The sequence below is a fragment of the Hemiscyllium ocellatum genome, chromosome 34 (genome assembly GCF_020745735.1).
Source record: "Hemiscyllium ocellatum isolate sHemOce1 chromosome 34, sHemOce1.pat.X.cur, whole genome shotgun sequence".
In the NCBI taxonomy this organism is placed as follows: domain Eukaryota; kingdom Metazoa; phylum Chordata; class Chondrichthyes; order Orectolobiformes; family Hemiscylliidae; genus Hemiscyllium; species Hemiscyllium ocellatum.
The window spans coordinates 47626103-47651254 of record NC_083434.1 but is presented as its reverse complement, the minus strand read 5'-3'; the positions used below and the strand labels follow the sequence as shown (position 1 = coordinate 47651254).

At 42.0% G+C, this 25152-nt stretch overlaps 1 protein-coding gene across 4 annotated transcripts in view; it reads right to left on the bottom strand.

The window, feature by feature from the left end:
* The window catches only part of LOC132832309 (cadherin-18-like), a 716018-nt gene that overhangs the window by 39695 nt on the left and 651171 nt on the right, over nucleotides 1-25152 (bottom strand). For all 4 annotated transcript variants that reach the window (XM_060850203.1, XM_060850204.1, XM_060850205.1 and 1 more), the window contains 3 exons: nucleotides 19145-19312; nucleotides 10649-10836; nucleotides 10294-10547 (listed from right to left, as the gene is read on the bottom strand). In XM_060850203.1, coding sequence (XP_060706186.1) covers nucleotides 10294-10547; nucleotides 10649-10836; nucleotides 19145-19312 — 610 coding nt within the window. The remainder of the gene's footprint in view (nucleotides 1-10293; nucleotides 10548-10648; nucleotides 10837-19144; nucleotides 19313-25152) is intronic.

Below are 25152 nucleotides of genomic sequence, written 5' to 3'. Positions count from 1 at the left end.
TGACTTAGACGCAGGCATAGGTGAATAGGTTAGTGAGTTTGCAGATGACACTAAAGTCGGTGGAGTAGTGGACAGTTTGGAAGAATGTTACAGGTTGCAGGGGGGGATCTTGGATAAACTTCAGAATTGGGCTGAGAGGTGGCAAATGGAGTTCAATGCAGCTAAATGTGAGGTGATTCACTTTGGGAAGAATAACAGGAAGCAGAGTACTGGGTCAATGGAAAGATTCTTGGTAGTGTGGATGTGCAGAGGGATCGTGGAGTCTATGTACATAGATCCCTGAAAGTTGCCACCCAGGTGGATAGTGCTGTTAAGAAGGCATATAGTGTGTTAGGTTTCATTGATAGAGGGATTGAGTTCCAGAGCCATAATGTCATGCTGCAACTATACAAAACACTGGTGCGGCCACACTTAGAATATTGTTTACAGTTCTGGTCACCCCATTACAGGGGGGATGTGGGAGCATTGGAAAAGGTGCAGAGGAGATTTACCAGGATGTTGCCTGGTCTGGAGGGGAGATCTTATGAGGAAAGACTGAGGGACTTGGGCCTTTTCTCATTGGAGAGAAGAAGGCTAAGGGGGGATTTGATAGAGACATACAAGATGATCAGAGGATAAGATAGGGTAGGCAGTGAAAGTCTTTTTCCTAGGATGATGACGTCGGCTTGTACGAGGAGGCATAACTACAAATTGAGGGGTGATAGATTTAAGACAGCTGTCAGAGGCAGGTTCTTTACTCAGAGTGGTAAGGGTGTGGAATGTGCTACCTGCCAATGTAGTCAACTCAGCCACGTTAGGGACATTTAAACAATCCTTGGAAAAGCATATGGATGATGATGGGATAATGTAGGGGGATGGGCTTAGATTAGTTCACAAGTCGGCTCAACCTCGAGGGTGAAAGGCCCAGTTCTGCACTGTATTGTCCAGTGTTCTATTGAGTGTGACTCCCTTTCAGCAATTCTCGAGTTCGACATTATCAAACAACTACTGCCATTTCTTTGATTGAAACTGAATCTAAAAGATTAATTGTACTAAAAATATTCGAGTTAAACAATTGTCTTAAGCATTATGATAACAACTGATGTTACTACTGGAAAAGACAGATTCTATACTTAAAGTTTGATAGTTTTTTTTCCAAAACAAAACAAAGCAGTCTTTCACTGAAATATAGCATCATGTTGCAAATTTAGTTTTAACAATTATTATACAAAATAAATGTGGATAAAGTAGAACAGACCAAACTAATTACATTCAATCAAGATTTCAAACATTCAGTAAAATCTTCTGATCCCAACACCATCACTTCTCAGTATTCAAACATCAGATCGAGTTTCCTTATCTGTCACATCTCTACGTTGGTCTTAACCATGTCTTTCAATTCACAGTCTTGAGAGCTTGACAGCTTCTGCCTTGATTATTAATACAATGGAATTTCCTCCTTCATAGCTTCAAATAATTCCTTCAGGTTTCTAATGAAATATCTCTGGACTGGAATTTTATAATTACAACCCTTACACTGAGGGTATCTATTTCAGAATGGTTTTAATCTGACATCTTTCTCCAGGAGAAACTGTTCTTACATTGTAACCCATGCTGTCTTGTACGAATGACCCAAACATTTTTCAAATCACTGGCTTCTCCCGAACTAAAATCAATCCTTGATTATTCAAAAGCAAAACCGAGATAATGCATTTTACTATTTGCTGTCTCTAATTGTAATACTCTAACAATACAAACAAATTCACATCAGGAATAACTCCAGGAAATTCTGCAGTTAGGTGCTACCTGACACATACTAATTCAAATATTAGTATGGTTCCTGAAAAACTAAATAAGCTAATTATTATTGAATCCTGTAAGCATTGAACAAAACTCACAAGTGACTAATTCAAAATTCACACTCTAAAATATATGGTCTATATTTTATATATATATAAAACATAGACATATCAAATATTACACAAATAGTTATGAAGTAAATCACACACCTTATAAAACAAAAACATCATTCTCTTTACAGTGAGCTGTCCATTATTTAAGAGAAACCATGTGTTAAGGTTATAAAGCCTCCCAATGATAATCCCCAGAAGCTCTTGTCTGAATGGAAAAATTAGCAACATTTCTTTCAGGAACTAAAATGGAAAATAAAAGTGGAAGAGTAACTTTGCATTTATACTGGGCTCCTTTACCCTGAAGACTGACCAAAACATATCACCAAAGCACAGTCACTGAAGTACTGTGGGAAGAATCACAATGATCAATCAGCACATGACCATCTCTAATAAACAGCACTAAAGTAGCGACTGGATCATCCATCCTAATGATGTTGGTTGGGGCACACATATTGGTTAGGACGCCATGAAGAATGATCTGCTCTTCAAATAGTGTTGTGGACTCATTCACCTCAGCCTTAGAGTTTCAACAGGACCTCAGTTTAATTGCCAGACAGCATCACCAGCAGTGCAGTACTCCTCACTATCACTCTGTTTGTCAGTCTAGATTATGGCTCCAAGAATCTAGTGTGAGAATTGTATCAAAAATCTCTGGACTCAAACATCAGAATGATACACAGTGTGTTATATCTAATGAGTGTCTTCTTGCACTGAGACTCCACACCATCTGATTCCCTTGTTCCTCCAACATCTCTTTCAAAAGTGTAACAACCACCATCTTCCAATTCTTTTCAGTTCTGAAGAAGAATCATATCAGATTCAAAACGTTAACTATTTCTCTCTCCACAAACCTACTGAGTTTCTTTGGCATTTTTTGTGTTCGTTAGAAAAAAGAGGAGGTGGGTCAAAATGTAGTAATTCAAACAAAACCTTAACATTTGAAGCACATTCTTTGACGTGGAGGAAAGACAGACCAAGAAATGTGAAACATTCTATTGATTTGCAGCACAAAGAAGGAAAAAGAAGGAATTAGTATTAAAATGGAGAAAAAATGAAAGTAAATTTGGGGTCATGAATTTGGAGCTGATAGGAGCAGGAAAAACTGGCTTCAAGGCCAAAGCCACAGATGTATCCACAAAAATCCAAGAATAAGGTTTACAATGAAAAGGAATATTTTGGGAAACATTGATCATATGAGAAGAAGAGAAAAAAAATCTGTTTGCGCAAGAGTGTTTAGTGTGTTAAAAACAGGACTGAACACCCGAATGGTCAACCATTATTTATCAGCCTGTTTAAAATCAGAGCACTCTCAGACAGTGGAGGGTGGGTGTGTGGGGCGGGGAGGGGGGTGGGGGGGTGGGATGGTGTTGGCTCTCCCTCGGCAGTCTTTCAATGTTTCTTTCATTGGTTTTTCTTGGAGCCATGATTGCTGTTTGATGTTTTTCCATCTCCTTCCTTTCCAACTTATCTGTTCTGGACCTACTTTCCTATTTTAAAGACTGACTTTAAAAGACTTCTGTGAAAAATTAATATAGTCAAGAAGAAAAAGCTTAACTCATCCACCAAAATGCAATGAAATTCAGTAACATGCACTGCATTGTATCAATGTATTCATTGTTTCAATGACTCTTGTATAAATACAGCCTGTAGCACTGAATGCAAAGAATGGGGTGCACTTCAATTATTATGAGTGGATAAGCTGCTTAATAATGATCTCCAGTTTTTATTACATAATATTGTTGCATAGAGAATATAATTTTAAAGATATTCACCAGAAGTGGATAATAATTTGAATATTTAAACCAAAAGCAATACTGCTTGAGGTAATTCTCTGTGGAACTTAGATTCTGTCAAGCAACATCTATAATAAATGTACAAGACATTAATCTACCCCTCTTGTAACATTAAACACAGAATAGACCACTCACTATCGCTCTCAAGAAATCTTCACCTAAATTAAGCAATCATTCTTTAAGGATAAAATCAGCATGGGAGTCAGAACTTAAGATGTATTCACTTACAGATTTAGCATTCAGTCTGCATTGAGTTTCTCATCACATAGTTATGTATTTCTCTTTTATGACAGAACATTTAGAGTCTCATATTTCTGGAGTTCCACTCCAGAAAGAGCAATACAAAAGGGCAGGCCATCTACCTGCTGAATATTCTGGCCCTTGACCCCATCCCAACTCCTCAACTTCATTTCCAGAGGGTGTCTGCCTCAAATTATTCAATATCAGTAGGCTGACAATCAGAGTAAGAGACGGATCATCGATAACATGAGAAGCAGAGCAAAAATCTATTTGTGCAGGAGTACTGAGTGTGTTCAAAGCAGGGCTGAACCTTCTAATGATCAACCATTATTTATCAGCTGGGTGAAAATCCGAGCATTCTCAGACAGTGGGGGTGATGTTAGCTGCTTCTGCAGTTTTTCAAAGTTCCTTTCATTAATTTCTTGGAGGAGCAATTGCTGTTTGATCAGCAGAAACAGAAACAGATCTTTTAAGCCCAACTGTTTTATATGATAATGCCCCTGTTCCTACCCTCTTCAGTCCAATCCCATTAAAACCTTTCTCTGTTTGTTTCTTCCCAGTGACTTCACTGATGCTTATTCCTCCATTCACTCCCTGTGACAGCAAGTGCCACTTTCTCACCAATCTCACAGCAATGAGGTTTCTTCTGAATTCCTAACACACAAAAAAGTAAAATACTGTGTACAGTAAAAACCTGAAATGAAAAGGGAAGATGTGGGAAATATCCAGAAGACCAGAGAGTGTTGGTGGAGAGGAATACAGAGTAATGATTTTGCTCTGTGACCTTTTATTGGTTGTGGTCTGTGTAATCAGTTGGTGAGGGATAGTTCTGGGGAACTGGTAACAGTGAGGCAGGGAAAGCTAGATTTAAATAAAGGTTACAGTGATACCACCAAACCAGGCAGACTGAGTGACTCAGCTGTAATTTTTTGAATGAATCTAAATTGAATATCAAACCTGTGCTTTTTTGATTGCTACAGTCCAACACTGACTTCATGGATTCCTTGGGGAACTTCAACATTAAGTAGATCCAAATAGTACCATTTGGTAATGATGGCTATGTGATTTGATCTGAGATTTTAATATCTCATTTTTTTGTGCTTTCTATTTTGATTTTGATTCGTGAGGTTCCAGCACTTGGATCTCAGTTGGCAGAGGGGACTTTGAAACAGTTGGCTGCAAGAAATTTTGTTGCTTTTTCCAACAATCTAGTTACACGTGGAAAGATACAAGTTCACATATTGTACATCCTGTGGTGGGACATTGTTCCAGAGTTACTGGCCTAGAGGAAGGGACACTACCACTGCTCCACAAAACCCTTAACAATTACATTGTTAATGAGAAAGCTGTGAGAGCTTCATCGATGCTTCACCTCCTGACTCCCCAAGGCCTGTCCATCATCAATAAGGCACAAAGCAGGGGTAGGATGAAATACTTGTCACACAAGAAGCTTGACACCACCCAGGACAAAGCAGTCCCCCATTTGATTGATGCATAAACATCTACTACCTCCACCTCTGATGCTTAGTAGCAGCAGTGTGTACCATCTGCAAGATGCACTGCAGGAATGTAGTCAGTCTCCTCAGACAGCACTTTCTTAACTCCCTGCCACATCTATCTCAAGGGACATGGGCAACAGACACATGGGAACACTACCATATTCAAGTTCCCCTCTAAGCCGCTCAGTGTCCTGTCTTGGAAATATATTGCCGTTCCTTCAGTGTTGCTGGTTCAAACTCCTGGAATTCCCTCCTTAAAGGTATTGTGAGTCAACCTACAGCACATGGACTGAAGTGGTTCAAGAAGGCAGTTCATCCCCACCTTCTCAATGGGCAATAGGGACAGTCAATAAATGAGATGCGCACATCCAAAACATGGATACAAAAATAAAGAAAGAGAGGGCAGTCATTTTATTTTACATCAAGTTATGTGGCCCAATAAGCATGGGAGCCGAGAGCATTCTGTCACTTTGCAGCACCTGTTCACAAAAATAAACTGCTCTGTTTGAATTTGTATACGTCTGCCTGATGATTAACAACAAGCTCTTGGGGGTTGGGATGTCCTTCCTGAGATGTTTAGAAGCTATAATTTTAGGTAAACAATTGCCAAAACTATATGAAATGGAGTCATGCCTATTCCAAGGCTGCAGGGAGGTGAGCTGGCCCAATCTCTCCCGTCAGCCACTCATTAAATCTCTGCTCCCATCTTGAAGTCTTCTGAGATTTTCCAACACTTTCTGATTTTACTTTGGATTTATAGCAGTCTCAGTATTTTATCTTTACAAAACTGAAAGCAATTTTCACTTTTTCAGTCCGTCCTTTTATTGCTCATTTATAATGCCCACAGTAACTTTGCCGAGAATGAAAGACGTGTCAATGCTGGAGAATGGAACTCTTTTCCAATTTTTAATCCACACTTTCAGCAAGAAAATAATTGCAGAGTCAGCTCTAATGTTCCTTTTACACAGCAGGGAAAAGAAATGTGCTTTGACTGAACCTCTGAATACTCACAGTATTATGAATCCTTCAGATGATGTGCTCACTATCCTGCTGGTTCACTCTCTGCTGAAAATATTAATCCCTTCTCAATGTTAATTTAGACTGAAAGGCAGATAGATTAAAGTCAGACATCTTGGCTGGTCCAATCTCCTGTGTTGGGGATGGACAAAATTCTGCTAATTCACTGCACCACCTCTCTGCAGTCTTGTTTGTTTCAAATTAAAGGCTAAAACTGAAATGATGGATGCAATTTGACAATCCCTGGTGCTGATAAAGTATCTTTCTACCCATCATGCATTTGTTGTTTTTTCAAAATGGTAAAATCAAATTGAAAAATGACATTGCCCTTTAACTTAATGTACAAAAAGAAAATGCATTTTTTTCTGAAAGCTTAAGCTAAATTATTCATTCCTTCTCTAAATCCCCAGAGTTTTTAAAATATTAAACTGACCAAGACTCTTTTCTGAGTAAAAGATTTACCAAGTTTACTCCAGCTCGTTGCTATCACGTATGCTCCTGCTAGCTCGAAGCATGTTTGAGTTTAAAACTAATTGACTCTTCATTCTGAGTCTTTTTCCTAAAATTTACGAATTCATCAGTCAAGGGAGCTTCATTATTGTAAGTATTAGTGTAAAGATATTTAAATAATGCATTGAAATTTTTATCTTTGCATTCATTTTACTTGTTTAATGACCACAGACTGAACAATAACAGTAGTAATGTATAAAATGAAAAGTAATGCATTTATATAGCACCTTACATGCATTAAACCATCTTAATTGTTACATTGCATGCCCATTAGAAAACAAAGACTGACAAAAGGGAAATGTTAGGGTCAGTTAGTCCAGAGGACTGAAAGGGAGATGTTAAGGTCAGTTGGTCAACAGACTGACAAAGTGGCAGGTTTAAGCATCATTCCAATGGACATTAGAGAACAGAGAGTCAGAAATGTTCAGGGAGGTAATTCCAGAGTTAAGGAGCAGTACAGCTGGAGAGACAGCTATCACAGGACAGAAGTTAAAATTGGAGATGTTCAAGAGGTCAGAATTAGAGGAGCATGGATATCTTAGAGAGTTGTGGGGTTGGAGGAGGTTGCAGAGAAAAAGTATGGTTGAGGTCATGCAGGAACATATAAACAAAGATGCAAATTTTAAAATCAACACATTGCTTAATCAGAAGTTAAAGTAAGTTAGTGAGCAAAGGATTGAGAGATGAATGTGATCAAGAGTTTCAGATAATCTCAGTTTTATGGAGAGTGTCACCCAGGGTCAGAATCTTGGAACTCCCTCCTTAGCAACTTTGATGGTCCACCTCCAACAAACAGATTGCACCAGTTCTTGGTGGAAGACACCAGCTGCAGACCAGAACTTCAACAGAGTAGTGGGGGGATGTGGGGGGGGGGGGGGTCAGTATAGCAGCTAACATGAAGGAGAAGCTGCTGGAGAAGCTGAAAGATCTGAAGGTAGATCCATCACCCAGACCTGATGGACTACACCCAAAGTTCTGATGGAGATAGCTGAGGAGATTGTAGAAGCATTGGTGGTGATCTCTCAGGCATCAATAGAGTCAGAGAGGGTCCCAGAGGAGTGGAAAATAGCTTATGTAACATCTCTGTTTAAGAAGTGAGGAAGGCAGAAAACAGGAAACTATACGCTAGTTAGTCTGACCTTGTCATTGCTGAAATTTTAGAGTCCATTATTAAGGATGAGATTCAAAGTGTTTGGTAAAATAGGGCAGAATCAGAATGGCTTTGTGAAGGGGAGATCATGTCTGATAAACCTATTAGAACTCTCGGAGGACCAAGTTAGACACAGGAGAGTTAATGGATGTGATCTATTGGCATTTCCAGAAGTCCTTTGACAAGGTACCGCACAGGAGGCTGCTAAATAAGTGAACAGCCCATGGTGTGACAGACAAGGCATTGGCATGGATAGAGGATTGGCTGACTGGCAGAAGGCAGGGAATGGGGATCATGGGATCCTTTTCAGATTGGCAGTCGGCTACCAGTGGAGTTCCGCAGGGGTCAGTGTTGAGATCACAACTATTCACATTATACATTAACAACTTGGACAAACAAACTGAGGGGATTGTTGCTAAGTTTGCAGGTGACACAAAAATAGATAGAGAGACAGGTGGTGTTGAGGAAGTGGACAGGCTGCAAAAGGACGTGGACAGGCTAGGATAATGGATAAAGAAGTGGTAGATGGAATACCGTGCAGGAAAGTGTACATTATGCACTTTGGTGTGAAGAAAAGAGGTTAGGCTATTTTCTAAATGGGTAAAGGTTTTGGAAATCTGAAGTACAAAGGGACTTGGGAGTTCAGGATTCTCTGCCGGTTAACATTCAGGTTCAGCTGGCAGCTGGGAATGGACATGCAATGTTAGCATTCATTTCATGAGAGCTCGAATACAACGGCACAGCAGTATGCTGAGGCTGCGTATGGTTCTAATCAAACCACATTTGGAATATTGTGGACACGTTTGGGGTCCACATCTAAGGAACAATATGTTGGCATGAAGGGGGCCCAGAGATGGTATATAAGAATGACCCTAGGGATGAAAGCCTTGTCACATGAGGAGGAGTTGATGTCTTTATTGATGGAGTTCAGAAGGATGTGGGGGGTGGGGGGTGGGGTACTGATTGAAACTTACAGAATACTGAGAGATCTGGATAGAGAGGACATGGAGACGATGTTTCCACTAGTGGGTGATTTGGCAAGGAGAAGGAAAGACAAAGGGGTAAGTCAGATTGATATGAGTTGGTGTGGGGCTGATAAAATTAGAAAATTAAGGGGAGTGGTGAGGATCCATGGGAGAATGGTAAATAAGCATAAGATAGTCTAGGAGAGGAGGGGACATCAGGGTGAATAAAGGGGAGTGGGTTGTCATGGAGTAAGTAGGGAGATCTGGAGATGGATACAGGACAGTGGTGGTATGAGATGTGAGGCAGTGACCAAACACTGAGAGCAAGTGGTAAATGAGGTGAGGGGAGATGTTTGAATGTGTAATCTGTATTTTGAAACTTTTAACATTATTGGACTCCTCAGTTAGGATTTAGCCCTCAGTTCACACCAGAAACCAATAGTCTCCTCTGCAATTCCTGCATCAGCCAGCTATCCTCCCAATCCTGTTCAATTCAACTGGAAATTGAAACGGTGGTTATTTCTAAAGGTCAGGGTTTCTCCCAAGTCTGAACATCCAATCCTGGAACTGGATGAAGTCTTTAAAACTTCTCAATTCAACATACCTAACATGCAGCATATTTGTTTCAAACATTCCCCACATTCTCGTTATTTCTCATTATATGTTTGAGTTTATATTCAAGACAATATAAAGTTGTAATGCTATTACACAAATCATTCTTCTGTTTACTTCTAGTTTGGTTGTTTACAAATGTTGCACAACCATATTTGTTCAGATAAATAGACCTTTATTTCCAGGTCTCACTCTCCCTTTCGCTTTCTCTCCTTCTGACATAGTGAAGCAGGGGATTCACAGCTGTACAAACTAGCTGATCATTTGTTAACCCTTCACTCAGCTACGCCACTGCAGTACAACTCATCCTGACAATGAAACAATTCTTTGGAGTGTTCTACTCAAGAAACTTGCATTATGTCGTATTCTGAAAATGTAGACCATTAACCTCAAATAGAATTCAATTAAAATGAATCAAGTGCTTGGAATTCCAAGGCTCTTTCGTAGACTGAGTATGGATTCACTTTAATATAATTGAACATTCAGAAATTCAATCAATGGGACTTTAGTAACTGCTGTCAGCTGCTATCTTGAATTGTGTCCCTATGACTGATGAATAAAGTTAAAACATACAGCTGTAATGGAATATGCACATTGTTGGGAAGGTGTCCTTACCTGATTAGGTTTTTGGCACTGTCGGGATCTTCAGCTGTAACTGCTCCCACCAGGGTTCCTGGTTTGGAGTTTTCAGTAACATCCATCGTGTAAGAGGGTAATGAGAACACAGGAGGCTCATCAACGTCACCAACAATAATCTTCAGAGTCGTAGTGTCTTTGAATGGGCCCAGATTCCAGAAACGAGGATCAATGTGTGTGTTTTCTCCTTCAATTTTAATAGAAAACACCTTTTTCTTTTCATAATTGAGTGGCTGATTTCACAAAGAGATCACACAGATAAGTTGCTTGTTAATAGTCCAAGAGACAACATGAGTTTTGACTTTTCAATTGTAGTGAGATAAATAAAACACACCTTCTTCAGAATAATAACTCCTTCCCTGGTGTCTTTGTCTGTGGAAATGGTGAAAATGCCTAAACCGTCTCCATCAATGATACTGTAATTCATGTCTGCATTCACTCCAATGTCAGCATCTGTTGCTTTGATCTTACCAACAGCTGTATCCACAGTGGCAGACTCAGGCACATACAACTGGTAGTGTTCTGTCAATAAATGGGGAGGGTTACATTGGAAACACTGAATTGCAAAAGGAACTTAAAGAGAATCTCAGAGAAAGGGTAATCACAAATCAAAAACTAATAAGTTCCTCTGATGAAAACAATTAGGGTCTGAATAGAAAACCTGCTAAGGTAGTTTGGGTAATTACATTTAAGAATATGGTGAAATATTGGGGAACACATCAGAAATAATTCAAAATATTCAACAAAAAAATTTCCATTGAGAATCAAGAACCCAGTGAGCAAGGTTTCTTGGCAGCTTCATAACATTACCATAGTCCCAAAGAACCACAGTGCTGCTCACTCAGAGAAGTGACTGGTGGTGGTTTAACCGAGAGGTCACCAGACTACAGTCAAGGGGAGAGGCTGAGAAGGACAGTCCTTCGTGGTAACCTTACTAAGGACACTATGTGCGAAGCTAGATTAACAGAAGAGATGTGTTATGTTGGAAAGAATAGTAATGTGGGAAACAAAAAGCTCAGAAGGTGACCAAACAGGTAGATGAGAGTCTTCTTTCAGCAAGCCAATTACTGATCCAAACTGTTATATCTCCCACAATCCCATTCCTCCGCATTTTGTACAAAAACCTACCGTGGGGAACTTTATCGAACGCCTTGCTGAAATCCAAAAACACCACATCAACTGGTTTACTCTCATCTACCTGTTTGGTCACCTTCTCAAAGAACTCAATTAGGTTTGTGAGGGACGACCTACCCTTCACAAAACTGTGCTGACTATCCCGAATCAAATTATTCTTTTCCAGATGATTAAAATTCTATCTCTTATAACCTTTTCCAACACTTTACCAACATAGTGTATCTGTGAAACTGATATAGCACAATGCTAGCACATAGTCCATCTGTGAAACTGATGTAGCACAGTGTAAGCACATACTCCATCTGTTAAACTGATATACCACAGTGCTGGCACATAGTCCATGTGTGAAACTGATATAGCACAGTGCTAGCACATAGTCCAGCTGTGAGACTGATGTAGCACAGTGCTATTATATGGTCCAATTGTGACACTGATACAGCACCGTGTTAGCACACAGTCCATCTTTGAGAATGATATAGCACAGTGCTCAAACATAATGCAGCTTTGGGACTGATGTAGCACAGTGCTATCACATAACCCAGCTGTGAGACTGATACAGCACAGTATTAGCACATAGTCCATCTGTGAGACTGATATAGCACAGTGCTAGCACATAGTCCAGCTGCGGGACTGATGTAGCACAATCTTAGCACATAGTCCAGATGTGAGACCAATATAGGACAGTACTCACACAATTAGGGTAAAAAGTGAGGTCTGCAGATGCTGGAGATCAGAGCTGAAAATGTGTTGCTGGTTAAAGCACAGCAGGTTAGGCAGCATCCAAGGAACAGGAAATTCGACGTTTCGGGCCAGAGTCCTTATCAGGAATGGGCTGATGAAGGGCTCTGGCCCGAAACGTCGAATTTCCTGTTCCTTGGATGCTGCCTAACCTGCTGTGCTTTAACCAGCAACACATTTTCAGTACTCACACATTGTCCAGCTCTGGGGCTGATATTCAACAATGCTAGCACTTAATCCAACTGTGAGACAGGTATAGCAGAGTGCGCGCACATAGCCCAGCTGTGAGACTGATACAGCACAGTGCGAGTACATAGCCCAGCTGTGAGACTGATACAGCACAGTGCGAGTACATAGTCCACCTGTGAGACTGATATACACAGTGCTAGCACATAGATCATAGAACATAACAATGCAGAACAGGCCCTTCGGCCCTCGATGTTGCATCTGTCATACCAATCTGAAGCCCATCTAACCTACACTATTCCATGTATGTCCATATGCCTGTCCAATGACGAATTAAATCTACTTAAAGTTGGCGTTGCAGGCAAAGCATTCCTTACCCTTCCTACTCTCTGAGTAACGAAACTACCTCTGACATCTGTCCTGTATCTATCACCCCTCAATTTAAAGCTACGCCCCCTTGTGCTCGCCATCACCATTCTTGGAAAAAGGCTCTCCCTGTCCACCCTATCTAATCCTCTGATTATCTTGTATGTCTCTATTAATTCACCTCTCAACCTTCTTCTCTCAAAACGAAAACAGCCTCAAGTCCCTCAGCCTTTCCTCATAAGACCTTCCCTCCATACCAGGCAACATCCTAGTAAATCTCCTCGCAACCCTTTCCAAAGCTTCCACATCCTTCTTATATTGCGGTGACCAGAACTGTACACAATACTCCAAATGCATCCGCACTAGAGTTTTGTACAGCTGTAGCATAACCTCATGGTTCTGGCACTTGATCCCTCTATTAATAAAAGCTAAAACACTGTATGCCTTCTTAACAACCCTGTCAACCTGGGTGGCAACTTTCAAGGATCTGTGCACATGGACACCAAGATCTCTCTGCTCATCTATACTACCATTAGCCCAGTAATTTGCATTCTGGTTACTCTGACCAAAGTGAATCACCTCCGCTTTAAACTCCATTTGCCACCTCTCAGCCCAGCTCTGCAGCTTATCTATGTCACTCTGTAACCTACAACATCCTTTGTCACTATCCACAACTCCACTGACCTTAGTGTCGTCTGCAAATTTACTAACCCACCCTTTTCCGCCATCATCCTGAGGGTCGTTTATAAAAATGACAAACAGCAGTGGACCCAACACCGACCCTTGTGGTACCCTTTTCCAACATTTTACCAAGTGTTAGCACATAGTCCATCTGTGAGACTGATATAGCGCAGTGCTAGCACATAGTCCATCTGTGAAACTGATATAGCACAATGCTAGCACATAGTCTAGCTGTGAGACTGATATAGCATAGTGCTAGTACGTGGTCCAGCTGTGAAACTGATTTTGCACACTGTTAGCACATAGTCCATCTATTTATCTGCTTTAGCACAGTGCTGGCACATAGTCCAGCTGTGAGATTGATATAGCATAGTGTTAGCGCATTGTCCATCTTTGAAACTGATACAGCACAGTGTTAGCACGTAGTCCAGCTGTGAGACTGACATAGGACGGTGCTCACACATTGCCCAGCTCTAGGACTGATATACCACAGTGCTAGCACATAATCCAACTGTGAGACTGATATAACTCAGTGCGAGCATATAGTCCAGCTGTGAGACTAATACTGCACAGTGTTAGCATGTAGTCTATCTATGAAACTGATATAGCACAGTGCTAGCACATAGTGCATCTGTGAAACTGACATAGCACAGTGCTCGCACATAATCCAGCTTTGGTACTGATGTAGCAAAGTGTTAGCACATAGTCCATCTATGGGACTGATATAGCCCAATGCTATCACATAGTCCAGCCGTAGGACTGATATAGAACATTGCTGGCACATAGTCCAGCTGTGAGACTGATATAGCACAGTGCTAGCACATAGAACATAACAACACAGTACAGGCCCTTTGGCCCTTGATGTTGCGCCGATCTGTCATACCAATCTGAACCCCATCTAACCTACACTATTCCATGTACATCCATATGCTTGTCCAATGATGAATTAAATGTACTTAAAGTTGGTGAATCTACTACTATTGCAGGCAAAGCATTCCATACACTTCCTACTCTCTGAGGCTACATCCTAGTAAATCTCCTTGCAACCCTTTCCAAAGCTTCCACATCCTTCTTATATTGCGGTGACCAGAACTGTACATAATACTCCAAGTGCGGCCGCACTAATGTTTTGTACAGCTGCAGCATAACCTCATGGTTCTGGCACTTGATCCCTCTATTAATAAAAGCTAAAACACTGTATGCCTTCTTAACAACCCTGTCAACCTGGGTGGCAACTTTCAAGGATCTGTGTACATGGACACCGAGATCTCTCTGCTCATCTACACTACCAAGAATTTACCATTAGCCCAATACTTTGTATTCCGGTTATTCTGACCAAAGTGAATCACCTCCGCATTAAACTCCATTTGCCACCTCTTAGCCCAGCTCTGCAGCTTATCTATGTCTCTTTATAACCTACAACATCCTTTGTCACTATCCACAACTCCACCTATCTTAGTGTCGTCTGCAAATTTACTATCCCACCCTTCTCCGCCATCATCCAGGTCGTTTATCAAAATGACGAACAGCAGTGGACCCAACAACGACCCTTACGGTACACCACTGGTAACTGGACTCCAGGATGAACATTTCTCATCAACCACCACCCTCTGTCTTCTTTCAGCAAGCCAGTTACTGATCCAAACTGCTATATCTCCCACAATCCCATTCCTCCGCATTTTGTACGAAGACCTACTGTGGGGAACTTTATCGAACGCCTTGCTGAAATCCATATACACAACATCAACTGGTTTACTCTCATCTACCTGTTTGGTCACCTTCTCAAAGAATTCAATAAGGTTTGTGAGGGACAACCTACCCTTCACAAAACTGTGCTGACTATCCCTAATCAAATTATTCTTTTCAAGATGATTATAAATCCTATCTCTTACAACCTTTTCCAACACTTCAAGTGTAAGCACATAGTCCACCTGTGAAACTGATATAGCACAGTGCTAGCACATAGACCAGCTGTGAGACTGATATACCACAGTGCGAGCACATAGTCCAGCTGTTAAAGTGATACAGCAGAGTGCTAGCACATGGTCCAGCTGTGAGATTGATATAGCACAGCGTAAGCACATAATCCATCTGTGAAACTGATATAGCACAGTGCTAGCACATAGTCCATCTATGCAACTGATATAGAACAGTGCTGGCACTTAGTCAAACTGTTAGACTGATATAGCACAGTGTAAGCACATACTCCATCTGTTAAAGTGATATAGCACAGTGTTAGCACATGGTCCAGCTGTTAGACTGATATAGCACAGTGCTAGCACATCGTCCATCTGTGAAACCGATATAGCACAGTGCTAGTACATTGTCCATCTGTGAAACCGATATAGCACAGTGCTAGCACCTGTTCCAGCTGTGAGACTGACATAGCACAGTGCTAGCACCTGTTCCAGCTGTGAGACTGACATAGCACAGTGCTAGCACATTGTCCAGCCTGTGTATGGTTTGATTGTATTAGCTCTTGCTGTGCAGGCCAACTGTTAAATGTGAAAGCAAGCCAAGGCAAGGCAGGGGTGTGGGGCACACTCAGTCTCCTAGAGCGAGCAGCCCCAAGATGGAGCATGGTGCAGTCTCTGAGCTGGGAGTCTGTCCCTGCACTGTGTCCTGGCAGCAGCATTACAATGTGATGAGTTTGTGCTCTCCAAATACAGCAATGTCACGGAGAACCACAATGTGAGAGGATCAGAAATGTGCCATGATGGTGCAGAGAAGCTAATGATGCCAGTATCAGTGAATGTGTCGTATATGACCTCTGCCCATGGACTGTGCCCTGAGCCACTGGTGTTATGCGCTCAAGACAATAATCCAGGGGAGCAAGCAGAGACCTCGAGCCTCCCGGTATCTGCTTAGACTTTAAGGAATCTAGTTTCTGGCAGTCTGGTGGGAGAATAGAAATCTGCATATTCATAAGGCAAGATTAGGTAGTAACGAGAGTAATAATGAGCGATACTTTCACTGGTCTCTCTTGAGAATCTCATCTCAACATCAGGAACTTCATTGGAAATGTGACGTGTTGCTCCCAAAGTCCCAAAATCGCTCCCTCGATTTCTCACAAATCTTCCGAAGTTTATCGAGGTGCCCATGTGATTCAGGACCCAGGAAATGTCTGCCCACTAACCATGCTTCTCTCGCTCTCTCTCTCTCTTGCTCACTTCACAGGCAATGCCCGACCCTCAATCCGCTTCCACCATTCTCTGTTTTTATTATGTGTTTGTGGCATTTGAACATTTTGTTTTAGTGTTGAATGCTTGCTGCCTGACACTAAAACTGCTTTTTGACTTTGACAGATTACATTTTGTCAAAACACTGAAAGGTTGAAAAGTTTCTTCCTGTGACACTTGAGTGAAGCCTCATTGTGTCCAAAACATTATGGTCAATGCATTTTCTGAATAGGGCTATGATATATCATATTTAGACACCAAAACAGTCTGCTCTCCACACTTCAGGCTCTCTGCCTTTATTCCTGATGAAGGGCTTTTGCGCGAAATGTCGATTTCGCTGCTCCTCGGATGTTGCCTGAACTGCTGTGCTCTTCCAGCACCACTAATCCAGAATCTGGTTTCCGGCATCTGCAGTCATTGTTTTTACCTGCTTGCATAATGGAGCATGTAGGTTAGATGGAACTCCTTGGCTCAATCAGACAAAGAGATTCTGATAGCTACATCAACAGAGCCCCTGGTCTGATGGGAATGGGATGACAGTCAGGGAACAGGCAAGAAATCGCTGATGCCATACCCAGGTGTAAAGTGAAACGTTAATTTCCTGTCCAAGGAGAAGAATTATTTCAAAAGAAAGTCTTAACATGGAAACATTGCCCAACAGAAGCAATCTGTGAGAAAATGAAACCAATAAAGAGAAGCGAGCACAAAGAGTAAAGAACGAGTAACAAGGAGCAGTGAGAACATGATGTTGGTGAGTTTAGTTCCAATGAGGGTTGCAGAGACCCAGTGGATCCGGTCAACGGTTGTGTGATAGGAAGTGTTCAAAACGATGGTTGATTGTTAAATCTGCAATCAAAAGTGTAGATCAGAAGCCAAACTTCATGGTCCCTGGTGAAAGATACTTGCAAAGGAGATGGTGGGTGGTAAATGTGAGGGCACCACCCTGGGTATTGTTTCTGACAGCCACCAACCTGCCCTTGCACATAAAGCAATTTAAAAAAAAACAAGTTAGTGTCAGGAAATTTTCCCTCCTGTGTGACAAACTACTTTACTGGCTCGTTATGGGCTGTTTATGTTTATGTCATCGCTGCAAGTCTGCCCCTGACAGGAGCAAGTGTCCAACTTGCCACATCTCCCAGTAGGCACCTCCTCCCTGAGTCCCAGGTGGGGAATGAGATACTCTTACCCAGATACTCTCAGCCCACCTCCACATGGCAGTTATCTATCCTTCAGACTTCTCCATCCTCTGCCAGCCTAGACCCAGTGTGAGCCCAGACTTAACTTACTCCCAGAGTCTGGGCTCCATTGATCATAGCTCAGGCTCATTGCAATCTGAGCACAGGCTCAGGAGACTGGCTGCACTTTGTTGGTCAAGAGAGTTGCTAGCCTTTTAATTGGTTAATCGCCCTCAAGAGTTGGGAATTTTTCTCTTGGCTGGGGCATTCTGCCAATTATCATCCTGAAAATGGATGTGAGGCAAGTCTACTAGTTAGAGCGAGCTTCCCGCTGACATTTACAGCAGGGCCAGGAGAGGTCCAGCAGAGAGCTCATTGCAGGGATCTGGGCCAGCATAGATTGTACCCATGGACAAGGAAGGACCAGGGTTGGAAAGTGATGGCTTTATTCTGGGTGATAGAAGTATCGGTCTGACAAAGCTTAAATATAAAAAGGGGATTGGATATGGAATTTAAGAGATTAGGCAACAGTAGATTGTAGATGAACTGAAAGGAAGTGAGGTTGAGATGCTGTTAGATGGTGGAAGTCTCAGTGGAGTATTTTATGCAGCTAAATGTTTTCTTATTAATAAATTGCAATCACATTTCCAGATATTTAAAGGTAAATTCTTCAAACTCACACTCTCACAAGGGGTTGTGTTATAAAGAATTGGATTGAAAATGAGCGCTAGACTGTTGTCATCTTCTGCATAATCATTATTCCCTTCCTGAGCAGGTCAGAGCTGGGTCTTGAGCAGATTTCTGTCAGTGCTGTCGGTACCTCTGCTGTTAAATCTGTGTACAACCTACAATGTTTGTTTGAAATAATCCTGTGAAGCACATTCTTGGAATGCCTTTTCTGTGTTAAGGATGCTTTATGAATTCAGGTTAGTGTTGGACTTCAATGGCACAGCTCCAAAGGAATGAATATTGTTGCAGAGAACAGCATTTTAAGGTTTCTCATCATTCATCCAAATGTAAGGTCTCAACCCTCCCCACCTCATGTTCAGACAACAGAGCGTGAATTCCTTCAGCCTCAGTCTCTGGAATAAACTTGTGACAGTGCTGTAGTCAAATATTCCAGTGTCAGTGGAACATTTCACACCAGTAAGAAACCAGAGATTTTTACACAGCTTTTGACAGAGATTAGATTTTCTCCTGTAAATAAGCTATTGCAGTAAGGAGACCCAAATGATAATGGATCTACCAAACAAGGTCATACACAGCAGGTAATCAGAGACCATGCAGACTATAATGTCTATGTGACACAAACCACTGAGGTAGACTGTCATTTTAAGGTAAGTAACATGCTGATTAGAACCCAGTACATACTTTGTGGGAACTTGGGGGGATTGTCATTGGCATCAGTTAGAGTTATATTAATAGTTGTAGAGCCCGACAGCCCTCCGATCTGCCCAGCCATATCTTTGGCTTGAATGACGACCGAATATTGTTCTCTTGCTTCTCTGTCCATATTCGGTAAGGCTGTTCTGATGATTCCTGCAAGATATCGGAAAGAAAATCAATATTTCAAGTGTTCATGGAATAAACTCATTTTGTGCAACAACATCTCCCTACAGAAGCCTGCAATGAAATTGAGAGTTTTCCATTAGACACTTGCCCTGGGCTGGGAAATGTCACACACCTTCCCTAATATGAAATAGGTTTCCATTATAAATGAACTGTTGATGAAATACAATAAATACATGAATCTTAAAACACATCAGAATCAAACCTAGCTTGAATTTGTTAATTTTATTACAAAGTGAAAGCATTTGACCAATTTGCCTTCTCAGTGGTTCCTGTTACAACATTTTTAACATAAATTTACAGCAGTTAACTCCAGATGGAATTACAAGGGGTAAAATCACATTTCCTTTAATCTTCTGAACATATTTAAATCTAACGAAAAGTGTTAATAATTCACAATGTAATTAAAATATATACTCACAATGCAAAAGTGTAATTTGATTAATATTTCATCTTTTGCCTAACTCTGCTGAAAGCTACCGTTTAATATCTAATCTTTTACAACTATACCAACCTGAACATTTTTATATCAACAGTTCTAACAGTAAAATTATATTAAAGTTGACTTTAATTCTATCTTAAGTGGAATTTTAATTAATTCTGTAACGGAGCAATGATTTGGGTTCAGGACATGCTAAACACTGTGACAAACAAAGGGAACAGAATATTTAATTATGTGCTGAAAATGTGTTGCTGGAAAAGCGCAGCAGGTCAGGCAGCATCCAAGGAGCAGGAGAATCAACGTTTTGGGCATGAGCCCTTCTTCAGGAATGAGGAGAGTGTGCCAAGCAGGCTAAGATAAAAGGTAGGGAGGAGGGACTTGGGGGAGGGGCGTTGGAAGTGCGATAGGTAGCAGGAGGTTAAGGTGAGGGTGATAGGCTGGAGTAGGGGTGGGGGCGGAGAGGTCAGGAAGAAGATTGCAGGTTAGGAAGGCGGTGCTGAATTCGAGGGTTGGGACTCAGAAAAGGTGGGGGAGGGGAAATGAGGAAACTGGAGAAATCTGAGTTCATCCCTTGAGGCGGAAGATGAGGTGCTCTTTCTCCAGCCGTCGTGTTGCTATGGTCTGGCGATGGAGGAGTCCAAGGACCTGCATGTCCTTGGTGGAGTGGGAGGGGGAGTTGAAGTGTTGAGCCATGAGGTGGTTGGGTTGGTTGGTCTGGGTGTCCCAGAGGTGTTCTCTGAAATGTTCCGCAAGTAGGCGGCCTGTCTCCCCAATATAGAGGAGGATTATGTCGGGTGCAGCGGATGCAGTAAATGATGTGTGTGGAGGTGCAGGTGAATTTGTGGTGGATATGGAAGGATCCCTTGGGGCCTTGGAGGGCAGTAAGGGAGGAGGTGTGGGCACAAGTTTTGCATTTCCTGCGGTTGCAGGGGAAGGTGCTGGGAGTGGAGGTTGGGTTGGTGGGGGGTGTGGACCTGACAAGGGAGTCACGGAGGGAGTGGTCTTTTCGGAACGCTGATAGGGGAGGGGAGGGAAATATATCCCTGGTGGTGGGGTCCGTCTTTTCGAAATGCTGATTTGTGCCCAGGTCAATCAAGCAGTTCAACAGTTGACCAGATGGGAACCTCCACAATCTATCACGACTGAAAGCCAAGACAAAGTGCTGTCAATGTTCACTGAAGATGCTGCAAGACACCCACAGAAACCAGTCACTTCAAAGGCTCATGAATTACCTGCCCCAATATTGCCATATTCTCCCTCACCATTAATGACAGTGATAAGGTAGGTTGTTGTCTCTGACTGTGATCAGACTCAACAACTCTCTACTGGAAGCAATCAGCAGACTGGCATTGGCAGTGACTGGCATTGGCATTGGCATCAACTATCACTTGATGAAGAGCTCAACATGGGCATTGGGAAAGGAGTCTACCACTTTGGTCAATGTAAGAACAGGAACGGAAAAGCAACAAATTGACCACATGACCATCTACAAACCTTTATCCTCAGCTTATCACTGTCTGGCCTGGGCAACCAATCAAGGGACAAGGCTCAATAATTTAGTTTCTGATGTCTATGACACACCTTGGACATCACGTGCAAAGAAAAAGTCACTAAAGGAGCACTCCTTCCTCCCAAACAGGTCAAGCATGCTAGCGCTAATTGGGTGCCAAATGTGCTTGTTGGTTTGAGTATGTGCAGAATATACAGTAGGGGTGGGAGCTCATGACCAGAGGTCAGCAAGGTGTATTGTGCTCTGATTCAAGGTTACTGTCAAAATATTCACTGAAACACAAATCAATCATGGCCAATAAGAAACTCTAGTTGACAGTAAATATAAAAGGGGACACCAATGGTGGGCAGGAATTTACTATCATATAACCACAGGATATTTTTAAAAGCTTCAAATCACACCGAGCAAGGGTTAACTCCATGTGAGCTCATTGTGACAAACTGGGCCTTCACTGAAATGATTCATCCAGCCATCAAGGGCAGCAGATGACTCATGTGATCTACCAACATCCCAAGGCTACACTCTGACTTTCTCTCTGAGACGGAATGATGCTAAACCAAGTATAGAGTGGAAGATGCAGAGACACCTTTGTCTTGCTGAGATAGACGAGCCGCGAAGCTTTCTCCCAGCATTGAAAAATGAATTTATGAAAAAAGACAGAAAATCTCAAACTCATTAGCCTTTGAAAGAAGGAAAAGGACCCAATGGAAATCTTGGGGGATTAACATCAGAGCTAAGGTAAATCCCGAGCACTATGAGTGAAGATACATGAATGAGAGGAATAGGTTACAACTTGTGGTCAGAAAATAAATTTTTGCACAAAGAAGAGAAAGTAATAGTTGCAATGACCTGCTTCAAAAAGGACCATGGAGGTAATTCGGACCAAGCTGGTTAGATATCATGAAGAGGATCTGAAATCGGGTTTGGATGAACTAAATGAGACTTTGCCTGCATTACTTTTGTCATCTTGTACAAACACATTCTGATCTAAGTCACTGATTTAATTCAGTCTTAATGTCAGGGAAGGTCTTAACAGGCAACACACGAGTCATCTTGCTTCTTGATGATTCCATTCTGGAGCTGCTGATTGGATCATAGGTAGCTATTCAAAATGTCTGTCTCTCACATTCAGCACAACCGTGTAATTTGCTTGAAGTTTATTGGGTTTTTCACCTTTGGAGTAGCGAAGGAATTGGTTCCCAGAATGCAATCTGATAATTTAGGGTGTAAGTTTGCTCGCTGAGCTGTAGGTTTGATATCCAGATGTTTCATTACCTGGCTAGGTAACGTCATCAGTGGTGACCTCCAAGTGAAGCGAAGCTGTTGTCTCCTGCTTTCTATTTATATCTTTCTCCTGGATGGGGTTCTTGGGGTTTGTGGTGATGTCATTTCCTGTTCTTTTTCTGAGGGGTTGATAGATGGCATCTAGATCTATGTGTGTGTTTATGGCGTTGTGGTTGGAGTTCCAGGCCTCTAGGAATTCTCTGACATGTTTGCTTAGCCTATCCCAGGATAGATGTGTTGGCCTTGTCGAAATGGTGTTTTCTTTTCATCTGTGTGTAGGGCTATGGGGGAGAGGGGGTCGTGTCTTTTTGTGGCTAGCTGGTGTTCATGTATCCTGGTGTCTAACTTTCTTCCTGTTGTCCTACGTAGTGGTTGTGGCAGTCCTTGCATGGAATTTTATAGATAACGTTGGTTTTGTCCATGGGTTGTACTGGGTCTTTTAAGTTTGTTAGTTTTTGTTTGAGAGTGTTGGTGGGTTTGTGTGCTATTAGGATTCTGAGGGGTCTTAGTAATCTGGCTGTCATTTCTGAAACTTCTTTGATGTATGGTAAGGTGGTTAGGGTTTCTGGCTGTGTTTGGTCTGCTTGTCGTGGTTTGTTCTTGAGGAATCTGCGGACTGTATTTTTTGAGTATCCATTCTTCTTGAATACGTTATATAGGTGGTTCTCCTCTGTTTTCCGAAGTTCGTCTGTGCTGCAGTGTGTGGTGGCTCGTTGGAATAGTGTTCTGATACAGCTTTGTTTGTGTGTGTTGGGATGGTTGCTGGTGTAGCTGAGTATTTGGTCAGTGTTTGTCGGTTTTCTGTATACGCAGGTTTGTAGTTCTCCCTTGTCCTCAAAAAAGACAAAAACATCATTATATTACCTGCAGACAAAGGTCGACTCACAGTCATCCTGAACAGAAGGAATGACAACGAGAAAGTCAATGCACTACTCGCAGACACCAACACCTACCAACAGGTGGTGCTAGACCTGACCCCACAACGAGGAAACAAAATTACACAATTCCGGACAATTAAACAAGACGGAATTTCAGAAAATGAAACCAGATGGGACCAACACCCCACGATTCTACAGACTACCAAAAATCCATAAACCAGGAGCTCCCCTCAGACCCATAGTCTCACTTCCCAGAACACCAACTTACAGACTGGCCAAAGAACTACACACAAGACTGAAATACCTAGTAGAAGAGTCACAGCACTCCATCCACTCCACCCAGGAATTCCGAAAAATCATCAAAAATACCAAAATAGAAGAAGACGCAGCAATGATCTCATTCGACGTAACAGCACTGTTCACCTCCATCAACTTCGACCTGGCAAAGGAAACACTTACCACACTTTTAGAAGAGACCATCACACACACCCCAACCACCATCAATCACATTACCAATAAAAACATCATGAAGGTAGTGGACCTGTGCTTCACCACCCACTTCACCTTCAACAACATAATCTACAAACAAACCAACGGCACACCCATGGGATCTCCGCTATCAGGATTCATAGCAGAAGGGGTAATGCAAAGGCTAGAACAAACAGCCCCACCAACCATCAAACCAAAAATCTGGGTCCCCTACATAGCTGACACCTTTGTCATCACAAAACGAAACAAGATAGAAGAGACATTTAACATCATCAACAACACCCTCACAGGCATAAAGTTAATCAAGGAGGAAGAAACTGACAACAAACTTGCATTCCTGGATATCACAGTAGAAAGAAAGGACAAGGGGGAATTACAAACCTGCGTATACAGAAAACCGACAAACACTAACCAAATACTCAACTACACCAGCAACCATCCCAACACACACAAACAAAGCTGTATCAGAACACTTTTCCAACGAGCCACCACACACTGCAGCACAGACGAACTTCGAAAAACAGAGGAGAACCACCTATACCACGTATTCAAGAAAAACGGATCCTCAAAAAATACAGTCCGCAGATTCCTCAAGAACAAACTACGACAAGCAGACCAAACACAGCCAGAAACCCTAACCACCTTACCATACATCAAAGAAGTTTCAGAAATGACAGCCAGACTACTGAGACCCCTCGGAATCCTAGTAGCACACAAACCCACCAACACTCTCAAACAAAAACTAATAAACTTAAAAGACCCAGTACAACCATGGACAAAACCAATGTCATCTACAAAATTCCATGCAAGGACTGCCACAAACACTACGTAGGACAAACAGGAAGAAAGTTAGCCACCAGGATACACGAACACCAGCTAGCCACAAAAAGACATGACCCTCTCTCCCCCATAGCCCTACACACGGACGAAAAAAACCACCATTTCGACTGGGATAACACATCTCTCCTGGGACAGGCTAAGCAAAGACATGCCAGAGAATTCCTAGAGGCCTGGTGCTCCAACCACAACGCCATAAACAAACACATAGATCTAGATACCATCTATCAACCCCTTAGAAAACAAACAGGAAATGACATCACCACAAACCCCAGGAACCCCAACCAGGACAAACATATAAATAGAAAGCAGGAGACAACAGCTTCGCTTCACTTGGAGGTTGCCACTGATGATGTTACCTAGCCAGGTA